The sequence below is a fragment of the Pocillopora damicornis genome, chromosome 8 (genome assembly GCF_964200805.1).
Source record: "Pocillopora damicornis chromosome 8, jaPocDami1.2, whole genome shotgun sequence".
NCBI lineage: Eukaryota > Metazoa > Cnidaria > Anthozoa > Scleractinia > Pocilloporidae > Pocillopora > Pocillopora damicornis.
Window position 1 is genome coordinate 7,699,467 of NC_142677.1, and position 17,275 is coordinate 7,716,741.

At 37.1% G+C, this 17,275-nt stretch overlaps 1 protein-coding gene across 2 annotated transcripts in view; it reads right to left on the reverse strand.

The window, feature by feature from the left end:
• Positions 1-17,175, reverse strand: part of LOC113678177 (uncharacterized) — a 32,300-nt gene extending 15,125 nt beyond the window's left edge. The window contains exons 1-26 of one of the 2 annotated variants that reach the window (XM_089180117.1): positions 16,782-17,175; positions 16,214-16,657; positions 15,595-15,999; positions 15,227-15,342; positions 14,813-15,101; positions 13,068-13,255; positions 11,946-12,064; positions 11,526-11,701; positions 11,144-11,218; positions 10,628-10,803; positions 9,760-9,835; positions 9,141-9,227; positions 8,642-8,883; positions 8,308-8,419; positions 7,852-8,073; positions 7,385-7,504; positions 7,105-7,194; positions 6,436-6,567; positions 4,643-4,896; positions 4,313-4,415; positions 3,886-4,002; positions 3,533-3,795; positions 3,072-3,168; positions 1,569-1,647; positions 947-1,225; positions 155-417 (exon numbers count right to left, since the gene is read on the reverse strand). In XM_089180117.1, coding sequence (XP_089036243.1) covers positions 155-417; positions 947-1,225; positions 1,569-1,647; positions 3,072-3,168; positions 3,533-3,795; positions 3,886-4,002; positions 4,313-4,415; positions 4,643-4,896; positions 6,436-6,567; positions 7,105-7,194; positions 7,385-7,504; positions 7,852-8,073; positions 8,308-8,419; positions 8,642-8,883; positions 9,141-9,227; positions 9,760-9,835; positions 10,628-10,803; positions 11,144-11,218; positions 11,526-11,701; positions 11,946-12,064; positions 13,068-13,255; positions 14,813-15,101; positions 15,227-15,342; positions 15,595-15,999; positions 16,214-16,657; positions 16,782-17,070 — 4,813 coding nt within the window. In that variant the 5' untranslated portion in view covers positions 17,071-17,175. Of the gene's footprint in view, positions 1-154; positions 418-946; positions 1,226-1,568; positions 1,648-3,071; positions 3,169-3,532; positions 3,796-3,885; positions 4,003-4,312; positions 4,416-4,642; positions 4,897-6,435; positions 6,568-7,104; positions 7,195-7,384; positions 7,505-7,851; positions 8,074-8,307; positions 8,420-8,641; positions 8,884-9,140; positions 9,228-9,759; positions 9,836-10,627; positions 10,804-11,143; positions 11,219-11,525; positions 11,702-11,945; positions 12,119-13,067; positions 13,256-14,812; positions 15,102-15,226; positions 15,343-15,594; positions 16,000-16,213; positions 16,658-16,781 lie in introns of both variants that reach the window. The other variant, XM_089180116.1, reaches the window with a different exon arrangement.
• Between the last annotated feature and the right edge of the window lie 100 nt (positions 17,176-17,275).

The following is a 17,275-nucleotide window of genomic DNA, read 5'->3' on the forward strand; positions in this document are numbered from 1 at the left end:
CTGGGTATGTTCATTTGACATTTACAAACAAAGTTTAAGTGAGTGTCTTAGAAGCTCCACAAGAACTACCTTAAATCTCCCTTTACTCTAAGCTGCCAAAGCTCCACTGTTAATGAGCTAACGCTTCAAAACAAAAATAGGAAACAAAACTTACTGTACAATTTCAAAACATCCCCTGGTGACAGTGTGCGTAACAACACAGACAAATCCCTTAATGAACCACGCAGTACTTCCCCTGTGTCTTTTTTCAGACCAATTTCATATGCTGTGTGAGTGGTCAGCTTAAGATCAATATCCGCTCCTGTATAAGTGGAAGTACTTTCTCCAAAACTTTGTCCATCAAGATAAAGTTTTCCTTTGAGGTCTTGACGGTTCCAAGTAAATACCAAGTGCATCCATTCATTTTTTCGGATATGTCTTTCAGAAAAAAATTAATCAGAAATTCATCAATAATTGAATATGCAATCTTTTTTAACTATGTCTATCATTATGGATTGTTCTATTCATTTTTAGGCGCTTATCAGCCAATTCAGTATTGCTTCTGTAATTTAAACAACTGTTTTAAAATTTCCTGCTTAGTGGCCATAAATGATGCATGAGACTCAAAATTTACCAATAAGATTTAAGAGCATTCGGAGCGATTTACAGTTGTGGCACTGAAAGAAAAATAGTGCCAGAGGAGTGTGAGAGAACAATTTTGTTTCAATTAACAGTGTTTAAATATCCTCTGCTTGATGCTTTGCGAATTTGTGGTAATTCGGAGTAGCATCCAGGATTCCTTTTCTCCTTGAAGTATATAGAAATGGAACACAACCACCCCCCTCCCCCCCCAAAAAAGAGTAGGAACAATTTAGCAGAATAATAAGCATGTAAATTGAAGAAAAGAAAAAACGGAGCAAATTGATAAAACAAATGAGAAGCTACATGAACCAAGTAATATACAAACCCGGAACTAGACATAAGTAACAAGTCTTGTACATTTCCCCCTCGTCGCAAAGTAACATGCACCTGGCTGTTAGATACATACAGTCGGAACTGGAAAGGTGCTGACCAATCAGATAAAATATGTTGCAACGACTGGATGTCTTGAAGGTTAAAACGGACTGATATGCTAAAGTTGCTTCTACGTATGTTAATTGCTGGAATCTCTGCATAACCAGCTTGGCCGTCGAGGTGCAGAGATGTAACTCCATCTTCAGTTCTGTAAGCAGCCGTTCTTTGTAGCCTAAGAAGGAAAGCATCAGTCAAATCGAGCGTACGCCTACAGATCTCGTTATTAAAAAACTTGATAATTTTAAATTATTTCTATCCCTTTTAAGCTACAACTTTTATATCGCTGGCATTTTAACGTGATACAATGATAACTAGGTGGCCCATCAACGTAATACTACAGGGGCCAGTGAACACAGATTATGCATTGTCACATGAAGAATGCGTGACTTTCTCACTCAAGGTGAGTTATGTTGAGATGTGTTATATGTGTGCCTCAATTGCAACTAACTTTTTTTTTTGAAAATTGAATCTCTCTACAAAATGAAGTATAACATTTTTCTTTGCATGCATGATACCTTACATCCTTATCAGTGCCATCTAGTTTCCAGAAATAACCAGTATTAAAAGGATTTTTTCCATAGTCTTTACTTTCCTCTGCGACAGAAAAACAGTTTTTCAAATAAAACTAATAATTTTTTTTAATAAAATCGTATTATAAATCATCGCATTACATACCATTACAGGAAACAGCAAAAAAGTGCACACTGATTTGTAATGGCTGATTGCGCAGCTCAAAGACACTTAGACTTAAGTCAAAGAGGGAAGACAGGAATTCTCTGAACGTAATCATACTTTTTCTTTAAATTTTTGGACAAAGTAACGTATAAATCATAACAAATTATATTCATAATCAACCCCTTCCCCTTTCAATTAGGTTTGTGAACAGAAAAGTAGGACTGAGGGTTGCAATTGGCACGCTAGCCATTGATGTACAACAACTACTTTGAAGATTGTAACAGTCAATGGCCCTATATATGATCTGGGATCTGGTATATGATCTGGGGATACAGTAAATATTGACCTAGTTGTTCATTGATAATGTAAACATTATGAATATCTAAGTCAATTTGATGTTTTGTTAACTGTATGTTAAAAAATAAAAGCAGATAAAATGAGATTCTTTTCAGTGATATAAACTGTGTTAGTGGGAAAACATCCTTTCGATAAATAAAAAATCCATTAAAGGCATGTAGTTCAGCGCAACAGAATATTAAGTCTCCAGATGAGCTCAAATATTTTTTCTGCAGGAGTCCTTTTGAATGTGATTCTTTAAAAGAGCACAGTCAATTTCTGGAGACGAACGAGGGTCTTTGTGATCAATTTAAAAAATAATATTCAGAACTGAGTAAAGGACAAAATTATTTGGAGAAGACTCGAAAACTTAGAGGGAAGAGCAGTAATTCTTGCTTAAGATATGAGATTCTGCATAAATGGATATCATTTTGGTAGGAGAGCAGTGTTTCCTCTCAGAAGAATACATTATCGACTGGTTCTTGGCAAAAGAATCTTGTTTTCGCAGGAAAAACTAGTATTCTAATGGCAAGAATCAGACATAGATAAGCTTACTCTCATGAGAATTCTTAACCGTGAGAAAAGACACACAGTTCTTTCCTAAAGAACCACATTTCTTTTCCTTAGAATCATAATTCTCCTCTGAGGACGAAGAATCTGAACATATAAATTCTTCTCAGAAGAGAAATGTATCTCTCATAAAAAAATTGATTTCTGTTCAAGAGAATTGAATTTAAGAGTGAAAACGGCAAACGAATAACCTCTACCACGAATTAAAACATTTGAATAGTTATAAAAGTATCTTTGGAAAGTCACCACTAGCAAATTGACAGCGTAGTTCGCCAAAGCCCATTCATAGAAAAAACATCAAACGCATTTTTTAAATTCAGCAAAACTTCAAATGAAGAAATCCTTCAACCATATTGTTGTAGCAACTTACGAATGTTGAAACAAATCGTGCAGGCCAAGGCGTGCTAAGATGTACAATGTCGTAATGTGCTACAAACCTTTCCAGGGTATAATGTCACAACTGTCAGTTTGAAATACAACATCGTCTATGGCAATTGTCATCATTTTTGAAGACTTCAATCCTAGAAATGAAACCTGTTAAACCAAAATAGATGACGTTTAAGACCTCTAATAGACGTAACCAAGGCTGAATTTGAAGCTTTAACCTTGAAAAGTTGCATCGAAGTGAAAGATGCGAACTGCTTGTTGTAAATAAAGCATCTCTTGGCCTGACAGGATCTGATACCTGGTATGACTGAAAGACTGGCTGGTAGTTCATAGCTGTTGTTTAATCACATGGTAAGCTCCTTGAAAATACTGAGATTACCAAAAAGACAAAGTCTAAAGTCTAGAAGTCTAACTAGTAGTTAGTAAAATTTGGACAAAAACGCTATAAAAGCATTATAAGAAATTAATTACATTCTCTACAAGTGCGTGTCTTCAAATCTGCTTTACTTACTTGGTAGGAATCTGAAGATGGAATGATGGGCAAACGAGCAAAGGTCCAGATTCCTGCCTTAGTGGAAGTCAACAAATGCATTTGTGCGTCGTTAGAAATTAAAGTCACTTGAAGAGAAGAAGGTCTTCCTTTACTTATGTAGTACCAAAACTGCAAACACTTCCAACCCGCTCTAGCGGAGATATGTGGGCTTGTTAAACTTCCGTAACATCCTGCCCCTCCGTTAGCCAGACTTGAACATCCTTTGTCATAAGTAAAACCGCCTTTAAAGAATAGGAGCAAAACGTTGTTCTTGCATTCTTTGAAATCTTTCAATTCTTATTTATTGATATGACTTAAAACTATTGACCTACCACTTGTGCCTTCCCAATCCCTTAAGAAGAATCTCAAAGGGGAAAACTTGCTCATCAGCCATGTTCCTCTGGGCTTCCAATTGCAATGACCTTGCTCAAATAGACATCCGGGGTTTTCTTGAGCAGAAGAAGAGAGATACATTTCTTAGCCTTAAATCTTATAAATCTTATAAAACTGTTCTATTTTGACGAGCAAAATTTAATTGATTCAGGAGATACTATATGGTACATGTGGAGCATGACTTAAAACCAAAACCTTACACTCGGTCACAATCCTATTTGTAAGTAAGTCGTTGCGTTTATCCTAGATGATTTGATTTAAACAGAAGACTCATCATAAGTACCGCCGTTGCAAATCATTAAATGTATTTTTAACGAATTATATCTTTCTCAGTTTAAGAAACATGGGATGAAATAGAAAGCTAACCATTTCCATATACGGTTTGACAATTTTCTCCATCCAGGATGAGAAGATCATCTAAAGCAATATCTCCATGAACACCATTTCCACGAACACCCTTTATCATAATCTACAGGAGAGATAATTTTTAAAGCATTTTTCAGGATTTGAATAATAAAAATTATACATGCAATCGTTATCGATTGTTGGACCCATCGTTGTTAAAGTTGATATATAGTAGAACTAGTTCATTGGTGTGAATTTGTATTCCAAAGAAAACATTATGACGGAAGAACAAAAGGAACAAATGACTGAGATTCCCTTTGAAACTGTGAACAGTAATAGCGAAACTCAGACCTTGTAGCTGTTAAAAACGTCTTTGTATCCAACTTGACCAAAGAGCCAATCAGCACCTTGCTGGCCAGTTTGACTCCATACTATTATCCTTGAGTCATTCTTCAGGATCACTACATTTAAACTGCCCACGTCTTTTCCTTTCATATGATACCAAAACTGCACACATGTTGCTATGCCAGCACCGATTGCATAACTAGTCAAGACGGCAGCGTCACCAGCACCATAGTCTGATGCCTCAAGATAAATGTACCTTCCTGTGAAAAAGCAAATGGAATTCAAATGAATGAACTATAAAGTAACTTAGAGGGTGATCATTTGTGTGATGGCGGCGATGCGTGTGATGTTCTGCTTCGTAAATGTTAAGTCTATTTGGACTTGTCTTTGATCTTTTATTCTGGTTCTATGCCTGGTTTTGGTTTCGCATCAACGAGACAACCTTTTGATTTTCAAGCGCAAGTGATAGTGAGGCCTGACTTTCAATTACACGGATGATACTTTATCGTTTCTTCTTTCTTCGAAGTACACGCGGCGAAGGACGCTTACGATACTAAAACTCCGGCAAAACACAGGGGCTGTTGGCTCGTTTCAACTGCCTTTAAAGTCAGGAGATATTCATCCAAACCATGGATGAAGGAAAGACTGTTAAATATCCTTGCGGTGGGAACAGAAATTTCAAGAAACCCTTACTTATGCCCAAGACTTAAAGAAAGTTGGATACAAGCTGTTGATAACAATCTAGTGGACAGCGCCTTTTCTCATAATACCCTGTTACATAAAGTGAAGATCCAATTTGGAATCGAGAGCAATCTTCTTTCTTGGCTTACATGTAATCTGAATCACCGGACACAGGTAACGGTTGTGAACTCCCCTCAGTCGGAAGAGCTACTTATGATTTGCGGCTTCCCACAAGGATCAGGGCTAGGTCTATGTTTGTTTGGCTTGTGCACCAATGACATGCCGAAGGCTCTGATATTAGGCAATTTCTACCTGTGTCCTGGCGATTCGACAGTTTACTCAACCGTTGAAGAAGCATTTTACCTACAAACAATGCGCTTGACGAGCTTCACAAAATTTGCATGACTAACTCGCTAACAACAAAACTCTTCAAAATGCGAAGTAATGTTGTTACACTGGGGATCCTTCATTGGTCCATACCCTTTGGATACCATTGGTAACGTTAGCGTTGAATGGGCATGTCACGCAAGGCTGCTTATTTACAAATTTAAGTGTGACCTGTGTGATGCAGGTTATGTGGGTTTTACAAGCGGCCATCAGCACCAACGTGTTCAAAAAAAAAGAAAAGCGACTTCATTGATTGGCAAGCATTTTGGCGACAAGCATTCTTTGGCCCCAAGGGATCTTACAAAGAATTTTCGTTTTTTAGAGAAGTGTACGAAAAAATTGGACTGCCTGCTTTATGAAATGTTTTTATTTAAGAACTGAGACCTGCTCTCAATGTGCTGTCGGACTCAATTCGTCAGTTTTTATTTTTTAATTTAGTTTCTAATTAGCTTCTAATTATTTCTTCTCTTTGTATGTTCTGATTGTTTGTTTACATTTCCAAAAAAATTTTTACTTCTTGCAAGCATATATATATTCATCGTGACATTCACTTGAAAATGACCGAAGTTTGGTCGAAAAGTCATGTTTTACCGTTCATTTTTATTGTCAAAAGTTTTGCAAAATCGCGATTGATAAGGACATTTTCCTCTTGATCTAAATTTTAAGGTGATTCTTACTTACATACCTACTAACTTACTTACACAGCTAACTGTCCTCTCGGCAGCACCCACCTGCAGGTCCATATGTGCTATGGTCATAGTCCGGTCCAGTATCCTTTGTGGGTGTTGAACCTGACCCAATGCTCCATCGAACTTTGGAATCTTCTGTCAATCCACAAAGGCCATCCTGGAAGTCGCACTTAGCTACATAAGACATTATAAATCGATATATTATAATATATGTAATATATTATATAGCAAAAGATAGAAAAAAAAAGATGAGCAAATAGGGGACAATTTTGTTGGCTACAGGGATTAAGCTTTGTACCAGTGGTTGCCTTAACGGTGGGCTGTCTGGCCTCATACGACTGTAATAGGAATTTAAAATGGAGCAACGAGTCGTTGTGGTCTTGATATGTAAAGAATACATCGGTTTCAAGATAAGCAGAGTATGAATCTATCAGACAGAATGTGGAATTTCCCCCAACCCCTCTTTGATCGGCAATATCACAGCTTTCAAATCATTTGAGTTTATTTGACATTTTGTTTTATTTTTTTTTCTGGTAATAGCCTGGCGTTGCTGGTAGAGTTAAACAGGTGCAATTGATTTCTATCGATGAGCACGAGTAGCTAAAACATTTGCACTCAACAGTTGCTTAAAGCCGTGGCTCAAGTTAGAATATTAACTTGTACAATGTAGTTGGTTGTGGCCATCCCTATAGGAAAATCCAGGCATCTTACCTCTGTTCCAACTACATGCATGCGGAGATGTAACGTGCGTGTAGTTAGGTTTTGCGCATCCTAAAGCTAAAAGTGAGCAGTTTGAATAACCTGAAACGTGAAATCAGAAAAGTAGCGTAGTTTCATAACCATTAGACATAACTAAGTGTGTGAAATTATTTGAAATTACTTTCTTTCCAATGAATCATGATGATCCATATGACACCAGGTGCAATAGACAAACCAACATCATCCACAGTTCTTTGCTCAAACCTGAAAGTGCATTAAAGGAAACACTAACCACATATAGATGGCTCATCCGTACCATCCTCACAGTTTCTTTTAAAATCACATGTTAAAGACCATGGAAGGCATTCACCACCAGCGCAGGAGAATCTATTTTGGGGACAGCTGCTTCCTTCTGCAAAACAAAATTCTGTTAAAAAGTGATAATAATAATAATAGTAATAGTAATAATAATAATAATAATAATAAAAAGGAAAATATTCTAAATATATTTGCTCCTTTTCCCATTTTTAGAATGCTTGGTTTGAAAGAAGATCCTTTCAGCCGTTTCTTTAGTAAGTTCATAGAATACATTTACAGCCAACATATGTCGTGGCACATTGGTACACACAAAGTCGTGATCATACAATTTATTGCACAAACCCAACAAGAATTGATAATAGATAGGGCACGAAGCGCGTCAAAACTTGTATACCTTAAATACACACTCCACGAAAACAATGCATTTCAAAAGTAGCCTACCACATCTGGATTCGTCAGATTTGTCCTTGCAGCCCTGCTTTGAATCACACAAGTCATTCTCGTCGAGACATTCTCCAGTTGGACAAATAAACTGAGTAGTAAGGCAGTTACAATTTTTTTCATCTGAGTCGTCCACGCAGGCAGAGTCACCATCGCAAACCAATTCTTTGTGAATACATTGTCCGTTGTCACACTGGAAGCTGTTAGCTTTACAAGTGAAGTCTGTTAACGAGCACAATACACACAAGGAACGATTATTTGCCTCAATTTACGTTTCTCTAATGATTGATTAAAAATAAAGTTTTAGTTTTAAGTTGAGTCAATTTTTCAAACGAAATGAATTTTTTAAAATTTTTTTCCATGTGTAAAACCATTAAAAGGTATAAATTTTTGGGTCACACACTGAGAGTCCACTTGGCACAACTAGAATATTAGCAGATAACCAGTTTTCCGTACCTGGTGAACTATGAGGTGGAGATCGCTCACATGTTTTGGTAGAGATTGTTATATTATCAACAGCTGTTCTGTGCTGACTTGATGATTGTTTCCCCTCAGCAACTATTCTTACCTGCAGGTAACAAAAAGTTGCTTTATTCAACAGCTTGATAAAAAACTTGATAACTTGTTGTTTTAATGGTTGCCGTTGTTCAATTGCACCTGAATTACACCCTGAAGTAAACGTTCATACTTCTATCAGTTTTTGTAGTAAAAGGCGCTAAAAGAGTGTTGTTTTCACGCGTCTGGTGGATTTACATGCAAAAGTAACTTGGTAAGCTTAAAAATGTTATACCTTAAAATTCTCGTCTGTCATTATTGATACTTTTCCATTGAGCCAGGCACTACCCTGGTACCCAGTGAGACTCCAAATTGACGAATTTGCCTTCGCTATCAGGATAATACTAATAGATCCATAATTAGTCGGAAGAAAGTAAGAGAGGGTTAAACATAACCCAAGTTTCTGGCTCATAGAATTGGTGATTATCCAGGGACTCTCAAGAACAGCCGGTCTGTTGCTTTCGTGAACAAGGATCCCTGTCGATATTGAGAAAAGTGGGAATGTATCAAAATAGTTAAGAAAATAATTGCACTTCATAGTGCTCATAAAACTATCACATATCTCGAAGAAAACAATAGCACTTTGTAGTGCTCATTGAATTATTACGCATCTTAGAAGAAGAAATTGAATGCAAAGTCAAGATTAGGTATCAAATAGCCTAATACATATAAAGACCACAACAAAATTCCCACCAAAAAGTGGCTGTACGAGCGTCACTCTATCTCTTCTTTACCTGACTCAATTGCAAGTTTCCATCCTTGATCGGTATTTATCCAAGAACACAAGTCAGAAGTGAATCTGCAACCATTGATTTCCAAAGCTATCCGTAGGACGAAACAATTTTATTATTTTATTTGAAGGATGTGATATCGTCATTAAAGAGAAGAAGTTTCAGAGGAGAAAAAGATAAAACTGATAATCATCCTTATTAACTATATATAATTGTTATAATTATCAAAATTATTATTATCATTACTGTTATTATTATTATCATTGTTATCGTTATTTTCATTGCTGTAATATCATTACTATGGTAACTATTTCAAAACTAATACCAGCAATGGAAGCAATAACACATTTAAGGTCAGGAAAATTCACATATAAATCCAGAAACGATCAGTGTGGTTAAAGATACGTGAACGATCTCACACATAAATCATTAAAAGAAAAACCCTGGTTAAATGAATGAACAAATTGACGAAGCCAAAAAGAAATAAGCAAAAACCAGGGAAACCACATTATTAGGCATTCAAGAAAAAAAAATGTAAAAAAAGGAACGAACTGAGAGAATAAGAAAGGCAAGAAGAAAAAGGCAAGGAATATTGTTTTTTAGTAACTGAAACTTGTGTTACCTTTAATATGTACCTCGCCGATTTGCCTATTTATTTCAGTTAAATGTGATATCTCTTCCTCCAATCTATATGAAATCTGAGGGAAAGATTATGAAATTAAAAGAAATTGAAGTGTTTAAAAAAGCCTCAAACGGTTCCTAAAAGGATGTTATGGCTTTGTATTCCCACACAGTAAGGTACTCAACTATGAGCCGGTAAATACTTTGGGAATTGAAGTCATATTAGAGGAAAATTCCTCGTTAGATTTCGCATGAAGAATAGATATCTAACAAAATGTGAACCTACTTTCCAGGTGAAAAAAAAGGTTTACACGGCCAAATTAATGTCCCACGTGCACTATTTTCAGTAACCTTTTTAAATTGTCTGGTAAGGAGAGGCTAGGTAATGAAGCTCATAGTTCCCAAAGGCTAATATTTTCAAACATCAATTCATTTATTCTAACGATCGATGAAGTAGTATCCAATTGAACAACAATGTGTACTTTTCATCGAACTTCACATAGACGCCTGATTTGTACCCGAGTTCATTTACGATACCGAAGCAAAGAGAAAACACGAATCGAAACAGAAGAAAGGTCGATCAGGAATTTCAAGATAAGCTAAGATGGCTATTCTACTGTTCAGTTTGGAACTCATTGCTCATCATGAACGCAGGTTTTTTTCCTAATTAAGCGTGTCACCAAACGATGTGATAATGGTCAGCTTGACCTCCAGCCTACAATTCTGGCCTGAATACTTAGCCTAGGTAGCCAATCACATTGCAGGAATCATCTTAGCTTTTACGGCTCTCCCTTGTCTTGCCTTGATTTAAAAAAAACCTTTGTAAGTTAGATCTTTCACCGAAATATGAAACACTGATCCTGACTTACGTTTAAGAAATAGATTCCCTCTTGAAGCACAGTTTCGAGTGTGGTATTGAAATATTTTTCTTGACAATCCACTTTCAAGCTGCTTTCAACGAGACTTGTTTTCCCAGCAAATTCAAAGTAAAGTTGAATCGGACACATTGGGCAAAGTAATCCACGACAACAGTGTTTATAAGTAGCTGTACCAGGGTAAAAATAAAAGTTGACTTAAAAATATCCATTAAAGTATCTTCAAATATTTTAACGCAATGATACGATTTATTTTGTTATGATGTGTTTAGGTCTATTCTGACATCAGTACAATTTTTCCTTGCTTTAGTCTCAACAGGCTGCATATTTGTCGCCATATTTCTCTATTGAAATCTGCTACCGGGGTTACCTAACTTGATACTTCCTCCCATGTACAGATGACACAATTGACTGTCTCTACCTTTAATGCAAATCCTTTTATCTGGGTGAACATTTTTTAATGTTGGGTGGGGGGGAGGGGAGGGGAAGATTGTAATAATTTAAACTTACCCTGGATGGAAAACTCTTGACCAGTCCTGATAACTTTAGGAAGGAAGTCCATCTCAAAGTCTACATAAGTCACTCCTGAAACGAAAACCCCCCAAATTCATACTCAGCAATAATGAACCAAGCAGGAAATAAAGAGATGAAAAATCATCTTCCTTAATTTGCTTGATCTGCTTTTCCTGAACGCTCTCACGACAGCAAAGTAGTTCACAAAAACTGCTAATAACATTGCTCGAAGCTTGATTCAAAGACAGTTTAGTAGTCAGAGCACAATCTTCATAAAAAAGGGAGCTGTGGTTACTTTGATGTTTGACTAAGTAAAATTAATACTATAAATAAACCACTTTAATAACCAGTAGTGTATTCATTAGTTTATCCAGTTTACCAGGCCGAACCCAGAACAAGTGTGCTTTTTGAATGGGACGCTCGTAAGTGCCGTTTGGTAACTTCATTCCCACTGACAAACAGTCTTTCCCAACTCCTTGTTTCATGAGTGTTTCAATGAAATAGAAGTGGCATTTACTCAACCAAATTTCTTCAGAAGTCTGCGATGAAGGGTACCTGGATACAGTAAAAAAAATTCCTGAGAACTAAAACTGCCAGTCATAAATAATAAAATACTAATTTCAATTTACAAAGTTCATCGTGAAGAATGTTGAAGATGGTTCTAATTTCATCGATTCCTCAATCCAAGTGTGAAGAACAAACAAACGAACAAATATTAATCAGATCCCTTGCTTAAGAAGCAATGTAACGTTCCACTCACAACTGTGTATAAATACTAAATCAAAGAAATAGTCCTTACTTATTCCACTGATTATAATCCGTCCAGTAGCCCGACTTTAATTCAGCCAAACGCTTCTTGCCTGTTTCTTCATCGTTTTCATCCACCAAGTTGTTCACTTGGGGCATGTGAAGCCATAGCTGACAAGCATCGTCACATGCAACGTAAAATGTGTAATTTCCATTTTCTGGGACCTTTTGAGAAAATTGTTTAAGCATGAAATGTTTTCTAGTGGACCGCAGTGTAGAGCGCCGGACTGCCGTGAGGGAGGTCCAAAGTTCAAACCCCAGACTAGACTAACACTTGTTTGGGATAATAACTGTGAGATAAATATCTAAAAATTTCTAGAATCCTTTGTAAATGCATGTAAGGACTCAGTCGTGTAGTAATAGCAGTTTTTATTGTGGTCGGGAGTGGCTGACACGGTTAGAAAGCTATACCGAGAAAGAATTAGTTGTGGAAGATTGTTCATTTCAGGGAACTTTGGAGACAGCGGTGAGTATGTGTTAGTGATGAGCTTAGATATAGACAGCGGTGGGCTTAAATAAGTTTATCGAGGATAATCACTGTACCGCCATTAGGAGTCGCTCCTTAGAAATAATATTACAAGTTGTTTTAATACAGTAGTTGGGTTTGTTGGAGAATATCGCTCTTTCTGTCGGTTAAATTATACCGTAATAGTATTTAAACAACTGAGGCCTTTTCTTTGACATCTACAAATGTTTAGTATTCTCGTATAAGGACGATAAATTGTAGGCCTGTCTCCTGCATTTTTTCTGTACTGGCTATTAGGGGACTCACTTCCTGCAAAGAGTAGGGAACGTAGCGGTACCGTGTTCTGGCCTTGTCATTGTTTGTACAGCCCCCCATTTGAGCCAGCTCAAAGCTAAACAGGGCCAGCCTGTCTAAATATCGCATATATATACACACGTACATACATACACCCATACTTACAAATGCGAAGACGAATTGCACTATTATTAAGACGTCAATCGATGGAATTTAAACGTACTCTATCATATACCTCTAAATTGAATTTTTGCAGGGATTATTCAAGTTTTTTTTGTAGCTTTCAAAATGATCGGAATTCTTTCAACATTATTCATTTCCCATTACAAATTTGAAACACTATTCTCAGCAAACCTGAAGGTACGTTGCAAGGCGTTGTCCGTAATTGTAGTGAAAATTGCTCCCCGCATCCAAATTTTGAAGAATCCTGACAGCATCTGGACTTTTCGGAAACCTCCCGTCATCTAACAAATTTTCTACTGCTGTAGAAGGTATCTGATACCAAAGTTCTTGACGAACGCCGTGGGCAGTTACCTCATAGCCTGTAAAATCAAAGTGCTCTGTGAGCAAACTCGTGAATTGACACATGATTTTTTAGATTATGTTTAATGTTATCTGGTTTAGGGAATTTTGTGGTTGATTGTCATATCTAGAGTACGAGCAGTAGTTCAGTGTTCGCTAATGTAGCAAAGAAACAAAGTAACGTTGGGATAAGAAGGCATTACAATTGAAATGATCATGCTATTACATTTGACAAGGTGGATGATGTCATGTGTTTTAAACGTCTATCATTTTTGTCTCTGGTTCAAAAGAAAAGGTTGGAAGTAAATGTGGGTGAAAAGTGAAATTTACTGTCTTTCGTTGTAAATATTAGAAAATCAAGGCAATACTGTCTTAATGAAAACATTAACGATTCCCTCTTTATCAAATGAGACAAACGGGAACGAGTTTTGAGTGATATAACTAAGCCAAGCCTGCCACCGTCATTTTGGATCTCCGCCTGGGTAGATTTAGGTCACGTGCTAGGCAACGTATGATCAATAACAAGATAGAATTTCATTTCAGGCCTATTTATCAATTTTGTGGTGTGTAACTTTCGCATTTTAGTACGTTGTTTGTATGTTGAATCTTCAAATTGTCTTGGAACTTAAAAGAAAATTGTTCTTTAAAAATTCACTGAAAATCGGTAGCTAAAATTCAGTTTGTTTAGGTGTTATCTGATTTTCGTGTTAACTTGTTATTTCGTCAGTCGCCGGCATCTTTTGTTGCTTCTCACAGGAAAAACACACGCGACGAAACGTAATGATCAATTTTGTCCTCAATCTCACGCTATAACAGAAAAAGCTTTTGAACATCTGTAAACTCCGAGCGCTTCGCAGTAAGTGATATTTTCAATGAATCTTCGGATTGTTTTCAAGTTCAAGGATTGTAAATTACAATTTTATGAAAAACGAAGGTTGTTCTGTTATTTCAGTGTGAATCCTTGCATGCCTGCCAGTCGCTGGCGCCGCTTGTTGAAACTAAAACGAAAAAAAAAACTCTTTTAAGATTATCATTGGCTTCTTTTTCACCCCACCACTATTCTTAGCAACAAAGGTCGCCATTCCGTCTGTTTATTGCTCGCCAAAAACTATAAAATGCACTCAAAAGCCTAAAATCTAAAAAAAGTTTACAGGAATCGACCAATCGAGCGAGCGAGCGAGCGAGCGAGCGAATGCCATTCCCCACATCGTATCTATAACTCGCTCTTGCGCATGCGCGCAATTCACGAGTTAAAAAGGAGCCAAAATTGTAAAAATAAGTTCTTAACCCTGTTCCAATTAAATATTATCAAAATCTAAAAGCATGCAAAGTTCTGCTCACCCATTTTCTTTATGAGACTTAAAAACTCTAACTGAATGCCATAACTAATAGATGGAAACGGCCAGAAAGAATTCCAGAGGTAATGCCGTGTACTCAATGATATAACAGCGAGAGAAATGATACAGATGACTATCCTAAGTGGGTTTTCTCGGAAAGGTAGAGCAGGATAGTATATTCGGACTTTTCTTCTCTTAATTCTAACTCTTTACTCCCAAGAGAGTAGAAAAACACCTTACCCGTCGCAGTGACCAAAACCTCACAGAGAGTTAAACTGGCGACATCATGAGCCGATATGGTTACACTCGTAGCCTCAATAGACGGTTCGCACATCATCAATCTCTTATACTCTGTCCTCCAAACATAAACGTCGCAGTTTGCTAAAGCAAATTCCTTGCGGTTTCTTAATGTAACATGTAGGTTAGGAAATTGTTCTAAACAGCAGTCTGGCCTGTTTAACACCAACATTTTGTAAACAAATGCCTTTCTTTCCAGAGTAACACTCCACCAAAGAGGTTCGTCGTTGGACTAAAGAAGAACATCAGTTAAGTCTCGTTTGGTTCAAATTAAAACTAATTTTGAGTTAATTCTGGAGCGTACTATAGTAAAGCGAATTAGAAATCAAACAATTAAATGTGAATAAAATTACATACTATTATTCGTTTCATCGTAAAGCAAGAAGCGATATTTCCATCAACCACTTGGGCAGACGTTCCGATGAGATCCGCGTGCAACGACTTGCCTGTTGGTCGCCTAGCAATATAATTCCCTAAATTGGAAAAAAAAATGGCGAAAGTTACCCAACATATCAGAAATTTGTAAGCTAATGTTCCCAAAAAAAACGACCAATAACAAAGCAAATAAACATAAACAAAAACGACAAGGATCCAAGCTCTTTGTTTTGTTTGATGGCGACTTTTGCCATTTCAATGAAATGAGCGGAAAACGAGGGGGGAATTTACAATCAATTGTTTGCTATGGTGACAAGATTATAGTAAAATGATGATATTGATATACGTACTCTCCTCTGTTTCACACAGATAGCTTCTTCGGAAATTGCACTGGCTTTGAAGAAGTTTCCACTGCGAACGCTTTTGCAAAAACCCACAATGTTGAGTTGGAGAACGAAGAGGGTATCCTTGGTGCCAGCTATCTGCTGAGATGTGTCCATCTCCAAGCCACTGCCACAAACCGAGCCTTAGTATTCCTATAAAGACCTGAATATCAACATTTGGCAGATGTTGATCTTTTTTGTTAATGCGCGTGTCCATCGCTTTTCTTTTAATCTCGGTATCCACAATGGCTAAGTCACTTGATTGTTCTTGACAATTTTGACGGGCTGTTTGCCAGTCCACGGAAACATCGCCAGCAAATATTTTAAAGCACGACTTTTCCACTTCAAACCAGCCATCTTCACAGGACGCTCCTGGAAATTAAAAAAAATTATAATGCACTTGCAATGGCATTACCAGATCTTACTATTCCTTTCACTTTTCAATTACAAAGAAAAATACGAAATTTGGTGTGTCCCAGCACAGGTTGAATAGGGTTGCTGCACACTCTCAGCAGATCTTGAAATAACAAATCATTATTGATGGTACGTTTTCCCTTGGTTTGTTTTAAAAAGACTTTATCCTCACCGGAAATTGAGGTTTTCTTTTCACAGATATATCCTTGTCTTGAAAAGCAATTTACATCATTAATTCGCCAGCCTTTTCCTTTCCAAGCACCATTCCATTTTTCGCCGTTTATCATATTACCACACCATCCGTCTCCAGATGGTTCGTAAGGACCCCATAATGATTGGAATTTATCGAAAGGAAAAATCTCGTTTCTAACTGTTATCCATTGGCTGTCACTGACAGCGTGGGCTCCTACGTAATAGGCTTCCCATTCATTTAGATATTCATCGAGGACTTCAGATATTTTTTGAGCAATTTTGGTATCCTTTAGGACAACAAGGTGCCCTCCTCTGTTGTAACAGTCTAATTTGGCGTTATCCCAAGTCTTCGGCAAAGTCAAGTGCACTTGGAGACAGGAATTGGAATTTGATCTGCGCCACCCAGGAAGACAGGAGCTTTGTTCTGAAAAATTTAAAGTAGCTCTAATTAACCATCGTGCCTACCTCATTAGGATAAATCCTACGTGGTATGCGATTGCATTCTGGGTTTAAAAGATTTTTTTTGGCCATCCTGGAAATTGACTCACCGCGTAATGAAATATTCGCGAAAAACCATTCTTGAATCGTCTGATCGCAACAAGGTTGATAATCATCTAGTGTAACCTCAAGAGGTGAATCCTGGCCTCGATTAATGAGCAGAACTTTGCGGTAACCTTCTCGGTGAGCGCTTGAAGAATAAAAGAAGTCAAAAGGGAGACATCCGAGATCATTCAATGAAATATTTCGAGATATAACATTTCTACAATGAGCTGAGTCCACCGGGTAAATAAAATACATTGTGTCAGCAGAGGTGTTCCTGGTCTGTTGAGCTTCCATCGTGAACTGATGAATCCAGCCACTATGACAAGGAACTCTGTCAAGCTTGAAAGCCACAGTCTTCGCAGAATTGCTCTTTATGTACGCATGCAAGTTTTTTGTGACTAAATCAAACAAATAGGAGAAAATTAATTACGTGAAAATTAATCTCATCAGCGCAATTTCAGTGTATCACCGTAGGGTAGAAGTAACTTAAGTACCAATT